The sequence below is a fragment of the Drosophila mojavensis genome, unplaced genomic scaffold, assembly GCF_018153725.1.
Source record: "Drosophila mojavensis isolate 15081-1352.22 unplaced genomic scaffold, ASM1815372v1 contig_136, whole genome shotgun sequence".
In the NCBI taxonomy this organism is placed as follows: domain Eukaryota; kingdom Metazoa; phylum Arthropoda; class Insecta; order Diptera; family Drosophilidae; genus Drosophila; species Drosophila mojavensis.
Window position 1 is genome coordinate 12175919 of NW_025318667.1, and position 24179 is coordinate 12200097.

The window sequence follows — 24179 nt, forward strand, 5'->3', positions numbered from 1 at the left end:
GTTTGCCAACGGAAAAGAGAAGCATGAAGGGTCGGAGCTGAACATGAACCACACTGATTCTTAGTTCACAGCCCTGGTTTGATCCCTTCACTAATGAGCACACTAAGGGAATTTAAAGACCCATCTTTTTAGTGATTTACATCCCTGGTTTAAAGTCTGCACTAAGTTCCTTTTTAAAATATAGTAGAGAAAACAGAAAGGAAATTTAACATTCGTTAAATATATTTTTCATTCTTTTTATATACATACGTATATATTTATATAATTTTTCAATCTTGTAAAAAAAAAAAAGATAAAAGAATTATCTATCGAACTAGTAGATCCTTAAGTCTTCCTATTATTTGCCATTCAGGTTCAGGTCTCCGCTTTCTTTGCTCTTTTTCGTGTCTTTTTCGCGGACGTTGTGGGCGCATCCTCTTCCATGACATTACTGTCTTCGGGTTTCTCCTCAATTTTGATACGTTTGCCAGCCTTGGCCTCCTCCTTGCTGGGCTGTGTCTCAATGACACGCTTTTTGGGCTGCTTGAAGCTGCCGCGGCCAGCCGCCCGTTCCGATTCCTCAATGCTGTATGGCTCCGTTTCGAGTGCCTTGAGACGCCGCTTGTGAACCTTGGTGCGGAAGTGCGCCTGCATGGATCTATCGTCGATAAAGTACTTGGCACAATGGACGCAGTAGAATTGTGCAAAGCCCGGCTTATCCAGGTCAACGCTTTGGTTGATCAGCTCTCCGCTGCGTGTGCGCATATCATCGTCGATCTGGTCCAAATCTCTGCGCCGGTTACGCACACGCCAGCGACGCTGAAGGTGCGTATCGCCATAGTGCATCTTCTTGCGCTTCTGTACCATACCCATCTTGAGGCGTTTGTGATAGAAACAGTTGACGAAAACAAAAATTAGAGAATCTGCTTCGCTTGTTGCAAATGTCGGCTGCACGTGGTGTTTGTTTTGATCTCTTCAGAGTGCGCAACAGCTGCTTCAAAAGCTAAAGGCTGAAAAACAATTCACAGAAAATATGAGTTAGAATCAGTTTTATATACGTGATGCACATAATTTACATACCCACCTCTTTTGTTAAATTTACGGCGTTTTCCTTCTTTTTCCTTATTTACTGCGTATAAATAGGAGACAAATTAAATCTGTAGGGTACACACTATGTAGCGGCTATTGGGTATGTCAGTGTGTACACACTAACAGCTGTGTACACACTTTACAGCTGTTTTATATTTATTTAATGCGTGAATAATTGTGATGTAACATTACGTTACATTAAAAAAAAATCAGTTTTCCTTAGTTTTTATGTTTTTTGCAAATCAATTTTTTTTATTATGTTCATTTATATTTATTCGATATTTGAAAGTAAGAGAAATGAAAATACTCGATAGTAAACAAAAATCGGTTAGTAGATCGAAAAGCTCAACAATCGTTTTCCCACTGATGGTGCCATGAAACGAAACTTTAATCGTGCGAACAAGTTGTCTGCGGGCGGACGTGCGCATTTTTTGGTTGTTTAATTTTTATTCAACACCAATACGACAAAAAGAAGTAAATAATAAGCGTATTATTAAATAAACAGTAACTCAATTAAAGTCCAATAATGCAATACATGAGTGCTAAGCCATTAATGCACACACCACGAAACAGAAACATGTTTCTTTGATATGTGATTAAATAACGCTGTAGTGCGCTTCCTTGCTATAGCATTCATTAAATTTTTTTCTTGTTATGTTATGTTTGTGCATTCAATGAATAAAAGTGCTGGACATATTCGCATTATTGTTATGCTAATGGATTCGCCAACTGCGTTCAGTGGACATCTCCGCCGTCGCCATCGTCGTTGTCAACGATGATTTTGATTGTTCAATTATGCCGTTATGAACAGCTGTTCTGATTGTGCATCACTCTCTCTGATGTTGCAAGCACGAACAGCATGCGAAATGTTAAACGATAATTTGACTGCGATAAATACGACTATATAATTCCGTTTGTCATGTTATGCTGTGCGTGTGTGTAGCTTATTCAAACAGTGATTACACTCCCGAAAAAGAGAGAAAAATAATAATAGCATATATCGTTTATTTACTGCCGATTTCTGTTTCAGCTTCGCACATTCCGTTGACTTTTGTATACACCGGCTTACACTTGTTTGCATTTGCATTTGGAATTTTTGGCGCAGACTTAAATAGTGCAGTAAGTACAACCATTTAATACAAACATATATACACATATTTATACAATAACATAATGTAATTGTTGCTATAGTTGCCTCTAGTATATACAAACATACAAATACTTATCAACAAATAAAAGAACGTGCGGAGCCAGTTTATCAGTGGCTGCAGCTCCATTCGTTAATCAACCTTTAACTGCTATATGCTCACACACAAATCCACGGAGAGAGAGAAACGGTCACGTGCGTGTGTGTGTGTGCGACTGTTGGTATTTAAATCTGTGTTATTTTTTGTTGCTTTTGCGATCGATTTCGAATTTAGATCGCATCGTGCAATATTTGCAGTTGTCTCGAAACTTAAATGTAGCGCGCGCTGTGACGTAACAGCACACGCACACACACACACACACACACACACACACACATAAGCATACAAAGTGAATTTACTCTATTGCCACCTCCTCCGCTGCACAGCTGTGTGCGTGTGTTAGTGAACGCACCAACTAACACATGCAGCAATTCACAGTCTTCCTCCTGTCAGCTGTCAAAGAGTTGCTCTCTCTCTCTCGGTCACTTGCTCTGTTCAGCACTTACTCGTGCTCTCGCTGCTTAAAAAACAGTTTGCTCGTGCACAGCGATTATGATAGCGATTACAAGTGATTGCTATGCGCGATGCACAATTGATTAACTGGCGAGAAGTTTTGCTGAATTTAGCAATGATAAGTAAATAACTGGATAGATATAGAAGAAACGTGCATTCTTTTATATTTGTATTTGTTGCACATGTGTATGTATATGCAAATATAATATGTTTGTATGTAAATAACATACAACAGCTCTGAGCATAATGCTACGGGTTGCTAATAAAGTCGCTAATGTCTCCAGCTGAAAGCGAAAGTCTTTTGAACGAAGACTGAGACGCCAGCAACACATGAAACTTGAATGTCCGTTAGTCATTTGCCATTTAGCTGATCTTTGATACCTCCACAAAGATTATTGTGCAATGGCGTGAATGGTAAATGGTAAATTTGACGGTAACCAATTCGTAAATAGTTGTTAATTAACAGTATAAGTAGTTAGTAGTATTTCCATTTAGTTTGTAGTTTTGGTCGACCTTTGTAGCCCTAGTTCCTCACATCTTGGTTAGCAAAACAATTTTTTTTTTTTTAATATTAATTATTATTATTATTTTTCTCGATTACTCAAGTTTATTGGTTATTATTGGGCAACCTAGTTACGAAAATGTGGAATAGTAGTAGTAAAACGACTACAAGCAATGCTAATAATAAGGAAAATGATCTGCCGATCGAAGCGGTCTATCGTGCCATTAATGCTATAAAGGAGTCGAAGGCTGCAATCAAGCCTACATTACTGAATCCGTTAAGTGTACCCCAAGATGAGATCGTGAAAGCCGAGGAGCAGAAGGGCATCATTGAGTTCCATTGCATTAGCAACTCTTTGACAAAGGACGTTGATAAGCAGACTGCGATCTTTCTGATTGCTCTCCAATCGGTATTCGGGCAACAGCTGCCGGAGATGCCACCCACTTATATAACCCGACTGCTGTACGATCCCATGCACAAGACGATCGTGTTGGCTAAGAAGGGTCAGGCTATTGGTGGGATCTGTTTTCGTATGTTTCCCACCCAAGGCTTCACCGAGATTGTGTTCTGTGCGATCTCCATGCCGGAGCAGGTGAAGGGCTATGGCAGCTATTTGATGAATCACTTGAAGGACTACATCATGCAGAAGGGCATTCAGCATCTGCTGGCCTATGCCGACTGCAATGCCATTGGCTATTTCAAGAAGCAGGGCTTCTCGAACAATATACGTCTAGCACGGCCCATCTACGAGGGCTATATCAAGGAGTACGATAGTGCCACTCTAATGCACTGCGAGCTCCATCCGGGCATTGTGAACACCCAAATCACATCGACCATACGCCAGCAAAAAGAAGTCCTTAATGAATTGATTGCACAGCGCCAGAAGGAGGTGGAGAGGGTGCGAACCGGCCTTACGTGCTTCAAGCATGGGGTCGCCGCTATACCGATCGCTTCGATACCGGGCCTCAAAGAGATCGGCTGGCACCCGAATTTTTCGGCCACTCGTGTCGAGGAACGATCAAATCCTGCCCATCTAACGGGCCTATTCGAGGCAGTGCTGCAGGCGATGCGACGCCAAACCACTGCCTGGCCCTTCCTATCGCCCGTCAATCCCAAAGACGTGCCCGACTATTATGTCCATATCAAATATCCAATGGACCTGAAGACTGTGGGTGAGCGCCTCGAGCGTGGCTACTATAAAACGCGTCGCCTGTTCATGGCCGACATGGCGCGTATGTTTTCCAATTGCCGCAGCTTCAACGCACCCAATACCGATTACTATCGCTGTGCCACGACTCTCGAGCGTTTCTACCTGAACAAGATGCGTCAATTCGGACTCCTAGACAAGTGAAACACTTTCCACGATCGCAGCTGGTGCTGATAAGAATGAATCACATTTATTTTAGTTTATAATTTTTTTTTTTAATTTTAATTACCATGTAACACTCAAAAGCTAGTCAGCACTAGACGACTCTTGTAAAACACACACACACAAAACAGGAAGACTAAAAATACTAACAATTTAATCAATAATAGCTTTTACTTTTTATTTGCTTGCTAAACATATGCCTAGAATAGGTACTGAACTGAATAGAAAAGCAAAGAAAGGCTGAAAAATAATGAAGATATATATTTTATTTTATTTTTTTAATTTTTTATACATATTCTGTGAATATACTTTAGAGCTTTATATATAGTATGTCTAACATATTGTTGCTTTAAAGTTTTTGTTTTGTTTTTTAATTTGTTCATTAATTCTTAAGCCATTTATAGATATATTTCTAATACATATTTGTATTAACAACATGAAGAAATACCCACAAAACAAGAAGACAAATACTAACAATTTAACCAATGATAGCTTAAGTTTTTAATTTTTATTTGCTTGCTCAAAATGTGCCTAAACTAGGCAGTGAACTGAATAGAGCAACAAAAAGAGGGCGCAAAATAATGAAGATATATATATTTTTTTATACATGTTCTGTGAATATACTTTAGAGCTATATACATATACGGATAGTATATCTAACATATTGTTAGAGTTGCTTTAAAGTTTTTTGTTTTTGTATTTATTTTATTTTTTTTTTTATTTGTTTGTGATTTAAAAATATATAATATATACATATATCTAATAAAAAATTGAAGAAATAAATTTATAGTTTTTTTGTTTACTTTTAATTCTGTGAATATACTAAGAACCGTTACAGTAAGTAAAGTATTCGAGAAAAAAATTAAGATAAGCTTTTTCTTGTGATTTATTAATATTAGAAATTAAAGTTTATAAAAAATATATTTATCTCGAGAAAACTTAACTGTTAAAGCAGTTATAGAGACATAATTATAAAATTGATACTGGAATTCTAAAACCGATAGATAAGTGCATATATGTATGAATAAGGATATTCTCTAAGAATTTAAGTAATGCATTAATAGTATTATCAAGCATCTGCTATTAATATCTACCAATTATCCCCAAAATAGCAATCCGCATAAATCCCGCTTGCTGTCAAAGATCGCTTAGCGACTTTAAATATAATTCAAATAAGATAACTTCGGAGCATGTGGAGCAAAGTTTGAGAAACAATTTTTTGAAATAAGTAATTTCGAGCTGGTATGAAATAACAATTGCGACCAGCAGAGCGCCAACCCGTTGGGCCAGTTGAGCGCCGCTCGGGCTCAATTGGCATCAAGGTGAACGTCTTTTTGGCTCTCTCGAATTGGAATAAGCAAGCATACATAATGCCGTTATGGGCCATCAGTGATGGACATTTGTATGTTTAGTATATAGTGTATATAGTAATATATTCTTATATACAATATGTATGGTGGGGTCAGTGTAGGAGAGAGAGTGAGAGCGAAGGAATGTGGTTTACCGTTCGGATTTACTTTTTGCACTTGCCTTTTGGCTTATCTTTGTTAAAAAAGAAAAAGGAAAAAACAATGCAAAAAAGCAGCTGGTTTTTATACCGTTTTTATTTTATTTTTATTTTTATTGCGGTTGCTTTGTTGTCGAATTACATGCGATAGTCGTTTGGTTTATATTTGTATGTATGTACATATATACAAATAATTCTTAACACGATTTCGTATAGACAAAGTGAATATCAAATCTTGTGATTGTGATTTGGAACTCGTTTTCTATCAATTATAGAAATACCCTGTAAATGGGGCATATTATTTAAATTTAGTAGCAAGTATGTACATATGTATCTATGAATTGTTAAAGACAATACAAGCTTCGACTATTTACTATTGATAGTTTGGAGACTAAATTTCTCAAACTTATCGATAGCTTGCAATCGATGTACTAATTAATGTTGTAATATCCAACATTATGCAGGGCATTCAATAGTCGTGCCAGTCGTAGCACATTCACTACACTCTATATTGGTTCCATTTGAGTTCTTTCTGATCTTAGCCCGGATATGGATGGAGACTGTGTCACGTGACTGACTGAGTCACTTAGCCAACGTGGTAGTTCGCTTTGGCATTCGCTTTGGTAGTTCCACATTTGATTTTTACAAGTCTAATTGCAAAAGCGAAAAGAGATATTTCATATAAAGTAGCTGGAAAAACCGGATTCTCGAAACTGGGGCTAACTGAACTCAGATACGCTGACGGGAGCCCCTAGCCAGGGGGCGTGGCACGCGAATGAAAAGTAGGTAATTCCTAAAAAGTTATAATAAGGTAATTTCAGAGATGAATGTTGAGTGAGAGAAAGAGAGTAGGGAACACAAACCACAAACAAACAGCGAGAGAGAGAGAGAGAGGCACTCATGAATTGCTTATCGCATAAAGCAATGGAATCCAACAGAAAGAAAGAGGGGACGATCGAGGGGGAAAGGGCTGTAATACGCCAGACTAAATGGTAATTCCCATAGCTCAAAGCTATTATAAATAACTAAACTATATGAGCTTTAAACAGTACCAGTTCAAGCACAGTGAAAGCTCACTAAAGTGTACGCCCCTACTGAAAACAGCTGTCGAATCAGTATAATTGCATTACTGCAATTAATGAAAATGATAAAGCTGTTTGCTCCACAGTCGATTTATAGTATCTACATATGTATATTATTTAATATAGACACACTCATGTACGCGCGATATTTGTAGCGTTAATTGCCTGTAGCTTCCCATTATAACTATTGCTGAGAGTGGTACATGGAAAATGAGGCAAACGCCAAGTGTTAAATGCTCTTTAAATCGAATCTGAGCTATATGTCTAGCATAGTAAATAAGAAAATCAATCGTTTGAATATGAACTGTCTAACTGGAGAATCCGATCTGCTTGGGCAGTCTTAACATATATGTATATACATACATATAAATGTATATAGAAATATTTAACTTTTAAAATCTTGCTATCTGATAATAAAAAGCCAAATTTAAAGATAAGTTTCCACATCTTTTCATAGACAATTATTGCTGCTGCTGATCAGGATTGTGTATGCAGATGTATTCAAGACGATAGTAGTGCAACTGAGCAATATTTTCAACAACATAATCTAGTGCTTAGCGCAAAATATAAGTTTTAAATTTAATTTTTAAGATTTATGTATATCTGATAAACTAAAATAAATTGTTCATTATATTTATCTTATGGTTAGTACTATTTTCTTGAACACAGCTGCATATTACATATATTTATATGCGTCACATATTGCATGCTCGAATTGAAATACTCTGCTGGAAGGGTATGCCAAAACAGAAGCAGAAAGAGCAGAAACAGCACCAGCCAGTACAGACAATCGAAACACACCAAATGCAGCCTTATCATTAATTTGCACTGATATGCGCACATGTATATAAGCGTATGTGTGCGTGTGTATGCTCGGTCACAGACCACAAACAAACAAACTAAACCATAGCAGAACAAGTGTAATGCCTCAATCTGAAATTTTTACCACTGCAGTTGCCCCCGTTTCAAGAATGAAAAAAAAAAAAAAAAAAAAAACATTGCAAAATAAATATACAAAAGTTGATGCGACGATTGCGGTTAAGTGTGATAAACAGTGAGATATGGAATATTATGATATTGCTATATATACAATATACTCTATACTCTATACTCTATACTCCATATATATTTGTGTCTGTTGGTGAGGCTCAGACGGGGAGGACGGCGCAACGCGGCTCTTGAGTCGAGTCTGAATAGTCGAGCGAGTGCAGTGCAACGATTTGGGAAGAAAAGTAAAAGCGAAAGTTAAAGTGATTTATTTTAATTGTGGCCAGAGGATTATCGTGTTGTATGTTATCGATAACAGTTCTCCCTTAAAAGTGTTTCCAAATAATTGAAGAGCTGTTGCATAAAGCAGAGAGAAATGTTTATATACTTTTCTCTTAATAAATCTATTTGCTCTACTCTAGTTCACTATATTTGCTCTAGTCGAAAAAACTCGATAATTATCAGCTTTGCTATCGAACAAGATAATTAAACTTGTTTGCAGCACAATGGAGCAAGAGCAATAAAACAAGACAAAATTTCCTGCTACTTATCTTATGAGATATGCTGAATGCTCTGTTTATGCCATATATGTATGCTATGAGAGTATATAGGTTTTATACAATATTATTGAAAATGTCATTTAGCTCTATGCTTTACGTAAGAGCGGGTTATTAGGGATATACATATACATACATAAGTAGTGTTTGTCTATATGCATATAAGCATACATCTAGACGATCTATGTTGCCATAGATCAATGGCATTTGGAAAGTAAAAATTAGACTCTATTTGCTTTGTAGACTACAGAATCAGACTCTATAAGTAAATAAGCCGTATCACTTGAACTTTTACCTTTTACTTACTACTAGTCCGATTTGCCTTCTCCAAAAGCCTTTGTCATTTATCAGATTTCGTTTTCTGAACAGCTGCTCTATATCACCTTTCACTATCATCTCTCCCACTCTCTCTTTCTCTCTCTCTCCCACTCTCTCTCTCTCTCCCTGACCTTTCCTAGTTGCCAGATTCGAATTTGGCACTTACTAAATTGCGGCAAATTGTTTAAAATTTCTCGCCCAGCTTAAAGCTGACTGACTGACTGACCCAACTGCGTCATGCGTTCTTTCTCTCCAGCTCTCCCCTTAGCTCTTTCTCGCTTTAATCCAGCTTCCCTACGCACGCACAGCTATGCGGAGATATTTCAATTCATTTGAGTGAATGCCACAGGAATTTGTGACCTTTGTCTAAGTGGCGGGCAAATACGCGAATGGGGCGTGGCCGACGCTTGGGGCAACTTTCTAAGCTCATTTGAAATGAACAGCGGGTGAAAGGTGGCAGCATATAAGCATACAAGCAGACAATATACATATAGTATGTAGATATACATCGATTGTCTTTTTTTTTTTTGGACAGCTGCTGCGTCATTTGATTGCTGGAAGTGAATGAATTACTTTCTAGCTGGCAATAAACCAATTGATTGAACGACGGGTGATCGCAACATAGCTCAGATTCGTAATTGGGCGATGTGAAGATGAAATAAAGGTGATTAGGTCGCATGGCAAAGTAACCGTAAATGAAGTTGAATGGAAATTATATACATGCAAATGAATTTCAGATCAATAAGCAGAGCTGGCAACAAGAAGAACTCTGACTCTGACTAAGCTCGGTTAATATATCTTAAGTTTGCCGACAATCGATATATATCGATTTAATTGACCAGAACTATCCAACTAGCAATATCTGAAAAGTGTATATATAGGCATAACCCATTTTATAATCCATCTTAACCAAAATATACTAAAATTAGCTCTAAGGGCATGCTGGGCAGTCGGGCAGACTCGCTCATCACAGATGCTGTGGCTAAATTTCCGTATTACCTTTGAATTTCGCCGCAGTTCAATAAACCCTGCTAATCGGACAGAGCAATAGAACCAGCTGGCGAAATGGACCCACACGCACACCACAACGCACCCGCTGTTGGTGAGTAGATCCGTTGGATCCCTCTAAATACATATGTATATATGCGTGTCTGATTTGCGTTAGAACTGATAGATCATTCCATGCACGGCCACGATCATGCAAACATGCATCACGATCACGATCACATGGGACTGGATGCCACCACGCTGACGCCGCCTTTGGCGACGACCCACGGCGATCTACCGATGACCATGCATGCGGGTCATCATCATGGCGGTGGCGGCACCGGCACTGGCATGGAGCACATGATGTCCATGGCGGTAAGGGCGCAAGCCCTTGTAACAACAAGAGAGACTCAAATTAATATCAAATTTTTCTATTGCTCCCTTTGTATTTTGTCCAGTTCCACTTTGGCTATGATGAAACCATCCTCTTCTCGTGGTGGCACATCGACACGGTGGCTGGTCTGATTGGTTCGATGATAGCCATCTTTTTGCTGGCGCTGCTCTATGAGGGCCTCAAGTACTATCGCGAGTATCTGTTCTGGAAGACGTACAACCTGCTTGAGTATCGGCCCGTCACGGGACCCCAGCGAAATCCGGAGGCGCCACGTCTCCCAACGCCCGCCGCTGCCGCCCCTTCTCCTGTGCAGTAAGTATATCGTGCATCGTTGCTTGATAATTGTTGATTGTAGATCGGAAAGCGAATATTACAGATCGAAGATTGTTGATCAAAGATCATTGACCGAAGATTGTAGATAGTAAACCGCTGATCAAGATTGTAGATCGCAAATCGGTGATCGAAGGTCAAAGAAGAAGAAAGTTCGATAATTATAGATTAATGGCTATATGTCGAAGAATGTGGATTCTGTATCAAACATCGAATGTGGAAGATTGTAAAAAATTGCTAACTGAAGAACGTAGATTGAAGATTGATGACTGAAGATCATAAAAAAAATCTCAAGATCAAGTAGATTGAAGGCTGATGACTATATATTGATCCTGGAAAACTGTAGATTAAAATTTAGAGACAGCGTTGATGGTATATCGAAAATAACACATTAAAAGTTCGATATTTCTTGATTATATAGATTGTAGACTAAAACTGTGTAGATCGAAGACTACATCGTAGCTAACTGTAGATTGAACATCGATGATCAGAGATCAAAGTTTCTTTGTCGACTATCGAAGGTCAAGGTTGAAGATCGCATATCGAATATCGTTTGTGCTTGTTCTTTTTTTGTTTGTTTGTAAGTTTCAATGCATGTGAATATGCCATTGCTTTTTTGTAACTCTCTGTATATAGTACATACATCTATTTTTATATATAGTCTAATGCTCTTTATATATCATATATATTTTTCTCTCTTTCTCTTTCTTTCGTTTTCGTTGCCGTTTACCGTTTTTTATGCGTCTCTTGTGTGTACCATACGCTTTTCGCCTCTGCGCTCATCAACTGTATCATAAAACCAAAAAAAAAAAAAAAAAAATACAAAATTAAATCAAAATCAATTTAATAATCGCGCGCGTCTTTCATGTAAATTACGCTCATCATCTGCTAAATATTCGCAAAACTGTAAAAACAAATCAAACAACTTCACAAAATAATCCCATATCTATCAATACAATCAATCATGAAATCTTACGTTTCCAATTTGATAACGATTACGATAACAATAACAATTTGATATTGATTTCCCCATCTGTATACGTACACCCACACACACACGCAACCGCTACCCGTTTACCGTTAACTGTGCCCACGCCTCCAATATATATATATATATATATATATATATATATATATATATATATTTATGTATGTATATGTATACCTATATATATTCATGCCCCCCAGATACGTTGGCGAAGTTGTGCACAAGCAACCGTAAGTATCCCAATATTCCCGCCACCCTTATTTTCACCCGAAAACCCTATCCAAATATTTAGCCAGTAATACGATTATAAACCATATGTCTTTCTCTATATCTGATTACACCCTATATACGATATTATTATTTGAAAATGCAATTAGTGCTCTTTCACCCTTAAGTGTATCCGTTTTCAATTCTTTTTTTATGATCCGTACGAAACACTCGCGTCTGATTAGCTATATGACAAATTGTTACTTGAGACCCAATTACGATTACCTGACCAGTTATCGGCAAAATTAACAATTATCAGTGACTAAGTCACTCATTGCACTAATGCGTAGCGAATCCAATTTGCAAATACTAATTTTGTAACCAATATGTATATGTAGTTTTTAATTAATTTAATTTAGCACACTAAATGCACCAAATGACAATATATGATTACCTAATGTGTATAGCGTATTAAACTAACTCCTCTAGTTTAAAACAAAAACTAAAAATTAAACAAAATCTCACTTTTGTTATTGTGGACGCCTAGTCCTCCCTCTCTCTCCCTCTCAATAAAATTTGCACTGTAAATATATAAATTTAAATCAATTGAATTATGCAAGGAGCGGATATTTTAAAATTAATTGCGAGTGCGCCAAAATGGCGATAACAAATTATCGATAGGTAACATTATGTACTAAAGAACTAGTATAGGTGAATCAACTATCGCTAGAATTCTATCTTGAACTAGTTCTTCTTTCACCGCATCCTGTTAATGTTTGAATTTCGTTTCATTTGTTTGTTTATTAATTTGTTTATGTTATGTTTACTTGCCTCCCCTCTCTTTCTTTAAAACCACTGACACATTTTTCGTTCTTCCATTTATGGGGTCTTAAAAGGGCAATACATATAATACAAGATATTCTAATGAAATATTTATTACTATGCCACGCTATACAGACCCACAATGCTGTCCATCAACCATCTGTACCAGACGCTGTTGCACGTGCTCCAGGTGACGCTCTCGTTCCTGCTCATGCTGATATTTATGACATACAATGTCTGGCTCTGCATGATGGTCGTCCTGGGCGCTGGAGTTGGCTATTTCCTGTTCTGCTGGAAGAAATCGGTTATCGTCGATGTGACCGAACATTGTCACTAACAGCGCTCGATTGGAAATCCAATCAGAAGTGCGTTCCAGGCGATACGATAAAGCAGACCCTGCGGAGCAGCTGAATGCTCCAATATCTCGAAATGTCAACAAAAGCAACTACACACAAAGACATACATACAAGTTCTCCAACCTCCATACCCGCATATAAACACATTTTTAGGTATTAAAATATAAATATGTATATGTATATAACTATATATACATATGTATATACATTATCCGTGCTGGATAATCGGGGCAACGCATTTGCCAGCACTCAAATTTTTTACAACTGTGAAATTTTTTAAACAAATTTAAGACACAAAATTCTGTATACAAAAAAAAAAGAAGGAAAAGAAAAACCAATGCTTTGGACACACTTTTCTTTTTCTACGTCTTTTGAGGTTAGGTTAGTTAAGAAATTGTTAAAAGTTGTCCAGCTAAAAAATTGTAAAAATTGTATAAAAAGAAAATTCAAACAAAAACAAAATGTTATCAGGAAACAGTAAATCATTTGTTGTTAGAACTCAATCCTAAGCTAGCGAAACATTTCTCAATTGCTCAATGTTAATTGCTAATCGAGGGCCCATTCACACACACATACATATATTTTTCTTTTTTTTTTCAAATTATTCGCATTATTATCCATATAATTATGTTTTATACTATGTTAATTATATTCACTATACATATATACAAATACATATGTATGTATTATATTTTGCGTTTGTCAAAAGCGAAGAAAAACATTTGTTTTATATTTGCTACGCCTCAAAGTTTATGAATTTATAATTCCTTTTTAATAATGATATTGATCAAAATACATGGCTACTATATACGTATGTATATATGTATATATAAATTCATATATAGATTGCTGTAGATATTAATTGTAAATGCAAATAAAAACAATAAATGGCAACAAATTTATAATACGTATACATTATCTATATAAATATATAAATTAATTACAATAAATATTATACAATGGCTAAAAACAAATTGGTATTTTTAATTCTCGGGAAAATTACTGGAAATTTGAACTACATCTACAAAGGGCGGGACAGATCGATAAAAGAATTACTTAAAGGATGGAGAACTATACAATTTTTGAATTTGAAATGCAACTGCCAATACTCCAAATGGCTGAATTCAAAACGAACCAGTTCTTATTCTGGTCGACCCTGAAAACCATACACGTTTATTTGCTGAACAAAACTAAATTACGATAACGATAACAAATCGTAAATGTGCTGTCCTTTTAAAAGCAACGGTTTGAGGAGCACTGAATATAAAACATTATGCAACACCCGTAAATAAACCCACGTAGACACAGGAAATAAACAAGATCATTTTCAGGATTGCGCAATCGTTTGCAACGTTTTTGTTTTTTATTAATTTTTTCTTGCGGTTTTTGTTTTTTATTTTTCTTTTTTTTTTTCGTTTTAATTTTTGTTTTGCTTTGATTTAATAAAAAATTATCGCGATTTTGAATGTTATTATTATCATTAATCTTAATAGATATTAAGTGTAAGATGTAAGTTATATATATGCGTGTAATATTTAAAAACTCGCCTTTCTATGGACTACATTTTCTTGTTATAGCTTTAGCGTTTCTTTTTGCTTCTTTCTCTTTTTTGAAATGTAATTATTAGTTGGTTCTGCATTTGTTTCATTGTATTCAAGTATGTAAATCAAATGAAAATTTAGAAAATATATATTTAATATATATTATTAGATATATATTTTTGCTAAATACATAACGAAAGGCGGATGCGTCAATATACTTCACAAAAGCTCTCCAATCAAATTGAATAAAATTAATTACAACATAACAGAACCAAATACATATACAATATATATGTATATATATATAAATAAAATCTTATTGCCAATGTTTGTGAATGATACAACGTGGCCAAAATAGAATTAAATCTTTAACAATTGTTCGGATTGTGGTTTGTTGCAGGGTTAGCAACAAACAGAGAAGGATGATAGAGTGGAAGTAATTTATAGATTATTTATATATATACACATATATATAATATATATATATATATATATATACATAGAAAAAATGAGATAAATTGAAATTCACCTCGTATCTCATGCTTTAATACAGTTAGCATGAGTGGAAGATACAGTGAGACCGTCACCCTCGCTGCTCGCTACTGGTTACTCGTTAATCGCGCTACTCGTTACTGGTTACTCGTTGCTCCTTTGACTAGGCACTCCATGGCATTTGCATTCGTCTGTCTTGAAGAAACATAACTGGTGTTTGTTGTGGGTTGGCAAAGCAAGTTACCTGGAGTAGCTCCACATTTGGGGCCCAGGAATACAATGCTCTCTTTCTCTTTCTCTCCCTATCTAGCTGTCAGAATTAGAGCGATAGTTGGTAATTGGAAGAACATGCGCATTCCTTAGATCCTGCAAATGTTTATAGAGACTAACATCAGTATACAAATATCACACTAAAAATATTATTTTTCATTTTTAATATAAACTAGAAAAATTAGCACCCGAAACTTCTTACAAAAATTTCGCCAAATACATATAAATATATATGTATATATTAAAGCATAAAGTTGAACCCATCGATAAAAAGCAGTTACATAATCACGGAGAGTGTATCGAGGTTGTGTGTGTGTGTGTGAGTGTGTGTGCGTGAGTACGGGAGTCGAGGGGTTCAGTGTTGCTAACCATTTGTAGCCTTGAGCTGCTTAAGTATTAGAAATTCCTTAGGTTAAACGATACTTAGTGTATATTTTAGTAGTATATTTAAACAAAATTTAACTGTGTTTACATACATACAATACATATGCTTACATATTTATGTATACACATCTATATGTATACATAAATCATACAGACATACAAACATACACAGTTCACGCTTTGGCAATTTTCGAGTTAGGATATACAAATTGGTATAAGATTACGCTGCACTCGCCTATAAATACAAAGCTATCAATATATATATCATACATATACATATATATATATATAGATATATACATATATATATAAATATATATACATATATATATAAATATGTATACATATACATAAAAGATATATATACATATACATATATCTGTGAATGATATTCAATTGCAATTACCTCTTATTCATTGATTCGTTAGATCGATAACCAATTCAAACCGATTATATCGATTACTGCTGCAATCGTCGCATATATATATTATCTTGTGTTCTTTCCCATTTCGCTTCATTAGTAGTATATACATTGGGAAGCACAACAACAATAAACATGAAATCAATTTCGGCGTAGCCGATATCTGTATGCCCTTGCCAATGCGATACAAATTTGTTAAATTAATTTACTTAACAAAATTAATTAAGTTACATATGTTGTAAGAATAATTGAATTAAAAAATAATAAATTATTTTTAATTTTAAAAAATGTTTCAAGAGATATTTTGCTTTAGGTAATAAATTCAAACAGATTCGGACAAAAATAAATTATATGTAAATATAGCATATGTGATATATATATTTGGAAAGGGCATAAATACATACACAATTGAAGAAAATGTACCTGACGCACTTGCGAGTCTCGGAAAGCCGTTATTTACCGGTTCGTGTGTTGTTCAGTGTGATCGGGCCTTTAGTAAAGTTCGATTTTTGTACTCAATTCAATAATTTCACTCTTCCCACTGAACGACTACAGCACAGATTCATAGACGAAAGAGTGAACGAGAGAGAGAGAGAGAGAAAGAGAGTTGCTTTGTGTGTTTGTGTGCGTGAGTGTGAGAGTGTGTGAGCGAGAGAGGATTACGTACCTCTGGGGTCGGTTTAACCGTTAACGTATAGAATAACTCAACTGCTTAAGGCAACCCTGACCCTGATCGGTTGACAAAAATTCGCATTACGAACGGATCGTGATTGGATTGTGGATCCCTGGTTCGGCTGTACCGCTGCACCGAACCATCGCGAACCACCAAAGCACATGCCATTCCCATGCAAACGCGATATCTGTGTGGGTGTTCCATTACATCATAATATATAGCACATATGCATTTACTTAAAAGAATTTTCTATATATATATATTTAATTTGATTGTTTTTTTGTTTTTGTTTCATTTTTTAATTTTTGATGTTAGTTAATTTGTTGTCGAGTGGTAAATACCTGGTACAATCAATTTGAACGTATCTCCAATAACAAGTACGACAAGGATACTCTCATTCCCAGCTGTTCTTTGAGTTACTTATTCAGTTATTCTTTGCATATCTCTGTCGTTGTCGCAGTCTCTATCTCTGTGTGTGTGTGTGTGTGTGTGTATTTATGTGTTTGTGTGAGAGTGAATGCTGTTCCCATTAAAAAAATTCGTTAGGCCTTCTTCCATTTTAAGAATTTACCACTTTTCTCTAATCTCATTTAATTTCACCAAAATGGATCCTAACCTCAAAAGACTAGTTCTCTGGTTCCACATCCAGGGACGAGAGACTCTTTATGGTTTGCCTGTTTCGGGTCTCATGGTGTTCCAGTGAAAAAATGAAATTTGAATATGGCTAACGACAACAGTTATTTGCGCAATAAAATTGCGATTTGTCTCATTCTAGCAGAAGTTTAGAATTGAATATGAAACAACTTACATTGATGCATTTCTAGTATAACAGTTTTTTTTTTTAGGATTTTGTACATTTTGCTGTTTGAATTTAATAGTCTTATTTTTTATATTAAAGACTGAAAGAAACTAAAAATATGTTTCAGCTCTGCATTGCTAAGCTTTGCCAGCTTTGCCCTACATATACCTTACACATAAAGACAATTGTTTGTTTTCTCTAAAAATTACTCAGCATAGGTCCTATAATGCCGTTCCATCCCACTATTCCTTTAGTAGCAGCTGCACAATGAGCATGCATAGAGCTAACATATAAATTTAGATGTAGATATATATAGATAAGACCGAAACAGGCGAGCCTCGTGCAAATATTAGTCTGTTATCTAGTAATGAATTTTTGTGTTTGTGTCTATGTATGTGTGTGTGTGTGAGTGTGTGTTTTCTTTGAATTGAGTGAATTTAAGGTTTTTTGATTTACTTTAAAATATTGTTTGAGGTTTTTGTTTTTTCGACAGTTTGTGCCTGTCTCTGTACAGATGGAGATTACACATGGAGTATATATAAATTTAACATTTTTTGGTTTCTTGGTGGGACTACGAGTACGTGTACAAGTTGGAGTTATATGAATAGCGTTATAGATAGTCTGTTGTTGAACTCACCTCAGATCTTTGGCATGTTTGGCACATGTGCCACGCACACATGCGTGCCCCTTAGACTGTCTGATCTTAATTGCTTTTTTTTTTATATATTATTGAAATGTGTTATTATTATCTTATTTTGGAGTACCTCGATGCTGCATGGAGTATGTAGGGGTGGAAGAGGGACGTGGCAATCGGCCAGAGATGTTGATGTTGTTGTTGTTGCTGAGGTTGCGTAGTATCTTCAGCTAATTTCATTTTGCGTTTCGATTAGAAGAGTTTATTATGTTTTTGCTTTGTTTTTTATCATAGTTTGCTGCAGTTTTTGTTTCTTTTGTTTGCTTTTGTTAGATGTTGCTGTTGTTGTAGCAGCGGCTGTTTGTAGCTTTGGTTGTGTCCTAGTAACGGCTGCGACTGCGACTGCGACCATGCCGCTCCCGACTGTCGTGACGATAATGATGACTATGACTGCTGCGCCGACTGCTGCTGCTGCTGTTGTGGCTGCCACTGCGCGAATATGAATGGCCGTGGTGTGATTTGTGATGATCTGTGCAAGGGTCCAAAAAAACATTTAGGCAGTTAATAAACCAGAATGCCAAATCAATACTAAATAACTGTGCCGTGCGCAAACTTACGATGCCGCCTGTCCGACGATTGACGATTGGGCGGATAGTCACGACTGCGTTCCCGATAGTCGCGCTGATCACTGCACGAATTCAAGTGGAATAGATATACATATATACAGAGAGAGAGAGAGAGAAAGAGAGGAATAGAGAGAATATATATATATATATTGCATATGCATATATATTTAAATGTAAAGTGCAATATGATTTACCGTCTGCTCTCGTAGCTATTGTGAAAGCGTTGCACACGATCATCGCGCCGCTTGCGCTCCTCCTCTTCGTGCTCCTTTTGTCGCCGCTCATTGATCTCGGCAACAGCATTGCGCAGCTTGGAGTAACCCAAATGCTGTTTGCCCATCAAATGGTCTTCGATGCGCTGCTGGGCATCGCCCACAATCAGAAAAGCGCCGCATATTTCGCACACCTTCATTTGTTTTTCGGGCAGCACTTCGTGCGACCAATTCGCCGTCTGTTTGCCATCGCCCTTGGACTCCGATTTGTTGTCATCGGCTGAGGGGGATGCGGCCGCTCTGGGCGAAGCACATTCGCTTGATGGAGAGCTTGCAATTCCTGTTGTTGCCTCATCGGTCGTTTCATTGGGTTCTTTGCTGTCGAGCGCAATCGTATTGCCAGCTACGTTTTCTACGCTGGAACCGGGACTGGCAAGTAGCAGCTGTTCTCCTATTGGTGCTTCGTTTATTGTTGGTGTGGTGGGCGTGGTTACAGCTGTTGTTATCGCTGTTGGCGGCGGCGCACGCAACTTGTGATAGCTTTTCATGTGCGCCTCATATTGCTGATGCAATGATTCCTTCTCCTCTTTGAGCTCCTCGCACATGGCCATCAGATCCTGCGCCTGATCCACATCGCCGCGGATGCCTGCCTCCTCAGCCTCGGCCATCAGTTTGTTGATGCGTGCGGTTAGATTGTTCAGATGCTCCTGCTGCTTGGCCGCTTGCGACATTGTGCCCGACGGATGATCGCGCTGCATCAGCTGCAGGCGCTGCTTGCCCTTTTGTATCTTCCGATCGACATCGTGCAGCATCACATTGCAGAAGCGCAGAAACTCATCCTCCGTATGGCGTTTGCGCTGCGATGGACGCGCCTCCTCGTACAAATGTTTCGCCTCCTCGTCGTGGATGCGTGTGCAAGGACCCAAATCGGCACGAGTATTAATAAACAGATCATGCGGACAGAATTTCACATTGTAAAATTGACAGAACTGGAAAAAACAGAAAATAATATCAAATTCATTATATGAATTTAGGATATTAATTAAATAAGATGGCATTCAACTTCCAACATAACTTTTCAACAAGTGTATGCATGTATCTAAAGTCTGAACTACTTAAGAGTAATTCAGAACTTGTTATGAATGTAAGAAAAGTTGAGATGGGCAGCACTGCAAGCATAATTTAGATCGTAGCACGACTTTCGCTATGCACTGTGCTTAGCCGGCAATGAAAACAATGCAATTTAAGTCATCTGAAATAGGTTTGTCTTTGCCAAGAAATGCGATTATATCACACTAAGTACGTCTATAATGATACTGCAACATATTATTCTGGTTGTGACTTACCTCTGGATCTTCCCAATTGACCGCTTGCCCAGCCTCAGATGGATGCAAATTTCGATTGCGGCCCATTAGCTCATCGAGCATTTGTCTCGCAGCGTCCACCATTTTAGCAGTGTGTGCGTGCTATTTGTGTATTTGGGTGGGTGTGTGTGTGTGTGTGTGTATGTAGGTGAACTGCTGCTACTGCTGCTGCTGTTTCTGCTGACTGGCTTAAATCAGTTTGACAGTCGCAGGTGCTGTGCAAACTTTGTTGCTATTTTTGTACTGGTGTAGCGCACGTTTATTAGACGTATTCCATTAAATTGACTCTACAAAGTATACAGCTCATTTAGCCAACTCCGGGATCAATAATTCCCTAGTCAGCTCACGCGTTAGCGATGGTAACTTGAGCAAAGACCCGCCGTCGGAAGGCCAATATCGCAATATTGTACAATGCTGCCATACCATTACCCGTCGGCCATCATTACGCGCCTAACTATCGATTAGTTTTTAATTTAAATCAAATTATGGAAATAATAAGTAGATAAGAAGCGTCTTGTTTATAAATATATAACATATTATTATGCTATACAACTATTATCACGATCGATACAATCTCACAAACCCATTTACGCAAAACGATAACTGGGTTATGCCACGATCGATAATTCACATAAAGCGAATTGACAGCGCGAATTGTCAAAAAAGGCGCGAAAATTGGCACAAAAACACGCAGTAAACAGCATTAGAGTCGGCACACAGTTTTTGCGCGTTTCAGAGTTATTTGCTGTAAGAGAATTAAGCGAAATGGATGTTGCGGATGCACAAATCGGACAGCTGCGCGTTAGAGATGAGGTTGGCATACGCACCCAAAAACTCTTCCAAGATTTTCTTGAGGAATTCAAAGAGGATGGAGAAATTAAATATGCTCGCCCCGCCGCCAATCTCGAGTCGCCCGATCGCTGCACGCTCGAAGTGAGCTTCGAAGATATGGAGAAATATAATCAGAACCTGGCAACTAGCATTATTGAGGAATATTATCATGTGTATCCGTTCCTCTGTCAAGCCGTCTCCAACTACGTGAAGGATCGCATTGGCCTAAAGACCAACAAGGATTGTTATGTGGCCTTCACGGAGGTGCCGACGCGGCATAAAGTGCGCGATCTGACCACCTCGAAGATTGGCACCTTAATCCGTATCTCTGGCCAAGTGGTACGCACACATCCCGTCCATCCGGAGCTTGTGTCCGGCACATTCATGTGCCTTGATTGCCAAACGGAAATCCGAAATGTTGAGCAGCAATTTAAGTTTACCAATCCGACCATTTGTCGCAATCCCGTGTGTGCAAATCGTCGTCGTTTCATGCTGGACGTGGAGAAGTCTCTATTCCTCGACTTTCAGAAGATTCGCATACAGGAGACACAGGCGGAGCTGCCACGCGGCTGCATACCACGCGCCGTCGAGATCATATTGCGCTCCGAACTAGTGGAGACGGTGCAGGCTGGTGATCGTTACGATTTCACCGGCACCCTCATTGTGGTGCCGGATGTGAGCGTGCTGAGCATGCCAGGCACCAGAGCCGAAATGGGCTCCCGCCATAAGCCGGGCGAGGGCGGTGACGGCATCACCGGACTCAAGGCTCTGGGTGTGCGAGAGCTCAACTATCGCATGGCATTCCTTGCATGCAGCGTCCAAGCAACTACCGCACGCTTTGGCGGCACAGATCTGCCCATGTCCGAGGTGACGGCGGAGGACATGAAGAAGCAGATGACCGATGCCGAGTGGCAAAAGATCTATGAGATGTCCAAGGACCGCAATCTCTATCAGAATCTGATCAGCAGCCTCTTTCCCTCGATATATGGCAATGATGAAGTGAAGCGCGGCATACTCCTGCAGCTCTTTGGAGGCGTGGCCAAGACCACAACGGAGAAGACCTCACTGCGAGGCGACATAAACGTTTGCATTGTCGGCGATCCGAGCACAGCCAAATCTCAGTTTCTTAAACAGGTCTCTGATTTCTCGCCACGCGCCATCTACACTTCGGGCAAGGCATCCTCTGCAGCGGGTCTCACAGCTGCTGTAGTCCGGGACGAGGAGAGCTTCGATTTTGTGATTGAGGCGGGCGCCCTCATGTTAGCAGACAATGGAATCTGCTGCATTGATGAGTTCGACAAGATGGATTTGCGCGATCAGGTCGCCATACACGAGGCCATGGAACAGCAGACCATATCGATAGCTCGTGCCGGCGTTCGGGCCACACTCAATGCACGCACCTCTATTCTGGCTGCTGCGAATCCCATCAATGGACGCTACGATCGTTCCAAGAGTCTGCAGCAGAATATTCAGCTGTCGGCTCCGATTATGTCGCGTTTCGATCTGTTCTTCATTTTGGTGGACGAGTGCAACGAGGTGGTGGACTACGCGATTGCACGCAAGATCGTGGATCTGCACTCGAACATCGAGGAGTCTGTGGAGCGGGCGTACACGCGAGAGGAGGTGCTACGCTATGTAACATTCGCTCGCCAATTCAAGCCCATCATTGGCATAGAGGCGGGCAAGATGCTCGTGGAGAACTATGGGCATTTGAGGCAACGCGACACTGGCTCCTCGGGCCGCAGCACTTGGCGGATAACCGTGCGTCAGCTGGAATCGATGATACGGCTGAGTGAGGCCATGGCCAAGCTGGAGTGCTCCAATCGAGTGCTTGAGCGCCATGTCAAGGAGGCGTTCCGATTGCTCAACAAATCTATCATTCGTGTTGAACAGCCGGACATTCACCTGGACGATGATGAGCCTCTGGACGCGGACGATGGCATAGAGCATGACTTTGACATGGAGAACAATGGTGCGGCCGCCAATATGGATTCCGACGCACTGGATACCTCTAGCAGTGCTGTCCAAAAGAAGAAGTTCACACTGTCCTTTGAGGACTATAAGAATCTGTCCACCATGCTGGTGCTGCACATGCGTGCCGAGGAAGCGCGCTGCGAAGTGGAGGGCACAGATACGGGCATGAGGCGAAGCGATGTTGTCACCTGGTATCTGGAGCAGGTTGCCGAGCAAATTGAGTCCGAGGATGAGCTCATATCAAGAAAGAACCTCATCGAGAAGCTAATCGATCGTCTCATCTATCACGATCAGGTCATCATACCTCTGAAAACCACAAGCCTAAAGCCCTTCTCCAAGAGCCCCAAAGCATCAGCTGCCGATGAAGAGCTGGAAAACGATCCGCTCCTTGTGGTTCATCCCAATTACATAGTGGAGTAGTACATTCAAATAACTAGCCTGCTCCACCATCATTCTCACATTTATTTCATTACATTCGTAGTTACGTTTGTGCGTTTTTTTTCTTCTTTATATTATATTTTCCATATTTACAGATGAATTTGTCTGAGAAAAATTGTTTTAGGTTAAGTTTCATCTATTTCTTAAGAATTCATTTAAGAGTTAAATGTAATTTAAGATAATTTACATTTAAATGATATAAAACAACAATTATGTTTTACGTGTAAGCCATAGAAGTTTCTGATCTTTTCAATTATATGCATATATTTTCAAATACTTCCATTTTTGGAGGTTATATCTTGAACAATTAATAAATAAAGTTTCTTTACAAAAATATTCAAATTAC

The 24179-nt window shown here is 38.5% G+C and overlaps 5 protein-coding genes across 14 annotated transcripts; 3 read left to right on the forward strand and 2 right to left on the reverse strand.

Annotated features, from left to right (window-relative positions):
• Nucleotides 1-222: 222 nt before the first annotated feature.
• LOC6585294 (zinc finger protein 593 homolog) lies at nt 223-1178 on the reverse strand. Of its 2 annotated transcripts, none has more exons than XM_015161205.3 (2): nt 1064-1178; nt 223-989 (listed from the first exon to the last, which is right to left on the reverse strand). In XM_015161205.3, exon 2 carries the CDS (start codon nt 850-852, stop codon nt 355-357), a length of 498 nt encoding a protein of 165 aa, XP_015016691.1. In that variant the 5' UTR covers nt 853-989; nt 1064-1178; the 3' UTR covers nt 223-354. The 2 variants fall into 2 exon arrangements, with proteins under 2 accessions (XP_015016691.1, XP_002010926.1); XM_002010890.4 differs by having other exon boundaries at nt 1060-1178.
• A 256-nt stretch (nt 1179-1434) lies between these two features.
• On the forward strand, nt 1435-13428 carry LOC6585296 (high affinity copper uptake protein 1). 5 transcript variants are annotated; one of them, XM_015161207.3, is made up of 7 exons: nt 1435-1542; nt 2099-2187; nt 10108-10192; nt 10256-10452; nt 10536-10783; nt 11990-12019; nt 12954-13428. In XM_015161207.3, the coding sequence occupies exons 3-7, from the start codon at nt 10156-10158 to the stop codon at nt 13153-13155; spliced, it is 714 nt and encodes a 237-aa protein (XP_015016693.1). In that variant the 5' UTR covers nt 1435-1542; nt 2099-2187; nt 10108-10155; the 3' UTR covers nt 13156-13428. The 5 variants fall into 5 exon arrangements, with proteins under 5 accessions (XP_015016693.1, XP_002010928.1, XP_015016692.1 ...); XM_002010892.4 differs by having other exon boundaries at nt 10265-10452; XM_015161206.3 differs by lacking the exon at nt 11990-12019.
• Nucleotides 2961-4693, forward strand: LOC6585295 (histone acetyltransferase KAT2A). The gene is made up of 2 exons (XM_032732575.2): nt 2961-3189; nt 3375-4693. The coding sequence occupies exons 1-2, from the start codon at nt 3180-3182 to the stop codon at nt 4619-4621; spliced, it is 1257 nt and encodes a 418-aa protein (XP_032588466.1). The 5' UTR covers nt 2961-3179; the 3' UTR covers nt 4622-4693.
• A 1205-nt stretch (nt 13429-14633) lies between the features above and the next one.
• Nucleotides 14634-20965, reverse strand: LOC6585297 (luc7-like protein 3). 5 transcript variants are annotated; one of them, XM_044006932.1, is made up of 6 exons: nt 20573-20965; nt 19209-20215; nt 19006-19076; nt 16950-18917; nt 16268-16831; nt 14634-15573 (listed from the first exon to the last, which is right to left on the reverse strand). In XM_044006932.1, the coding sequence occupies exons 1-4, from the start codon at nt 20672-20674 to the stop codon at nt 18769-18771; spliced, it is 1329 nt and encodes a 442-aa protein (XP_043862867.1). In that variant the 5' UTR covers nt 20675-20965; the 3' UTR covers nt 14634-15573; nt 16268-16831; nt 16950-18768. The 5 variants fall into 5 exon arrangements, with proteins under 5 accessions (XP_043862867.1, XP_043862868.1, XP_002010929.1 ...); XM_044006933.1 differs by having other exon boundaries at nt 14634-15402; nt 15452-15573; nt 16268-18917; XM_002010893.4 differs by lacking the exon at nt 16268-16831 and having other exon boundaries at nt 18392-18917.
• A 283-nt stretch (nt 20966-21248) lies between these two features.
• Nucleotides 21249-24169, forward strand: LOC6585298 (DNA replication licensing factor Mcm6). Its single transcript, XM_002010894.4, has one exon. It carries the CDS (start codon nt 21356-21358, stop codon nt 23813-23815), a length of 2460 nt encoding a protein of 819 aa, XP_002010930.1. The 5' UTR covers nt 21249-21355; the 3' UTR covers nt 23816-24169.
• The last annotated feature ends 10 nt before the right edge of the window (nt 24170-24179 follow it).

Coding starts and splice junctions, on each gene's coding strand:
- LOC6585294 (XM_015161205.3), bottom strand. CDS start 852: ATGGGTATGGTACAGAAGCGCAAGAAGATGCACTATGGCGATACGCAC.
- LOC6585296 (XM_015161207.3), top strand. CDS start 10,156: ATGGACCCACACGCACACCACAACGCACCCGCTGTTG. Junction 10,453..10,535: donor AGCACATGATGTCCATGGCG/GTAAGGGCGCAA, acceptor TATTTTGTCCAG/TTCCACTTTGGCTATGATGA. Junction 12,020..12,953: donor GAAGTTGTGCACAAGCAACC/GTAAGTATCCCA, acceptor CACGCTATACAG/ACCCACAATGCTGTCCATCA.
- LOC6585297 (XM_002010893.4), bottom strand. CDS start 20,674: ATGGTGGACGCTGCGAGACAAATGCTCGATGAGCTAATGGGCCGCAAT. Junction 20,216..20,572: donor TCAATTGGGAAGATCCAGAG/GTAAGTCACAAC, acceptor TGTTTTTTCCAG/TTCTGTCAATTTTACAATGT. Junction 18,918..19,005: donor ATCGTCGGACAGGCGGCATC/GTAAGTTTGCGC, acceptor ACCCTTGCACAG/ATCATCACAAATCACACCAC.
- LOC6585298 (XM_002010894.4), top strand. CDS start 21,356: ATGGATGTTGCGGATGCACAAATCGGACAGCTGCGCGTTAGAGATGAG.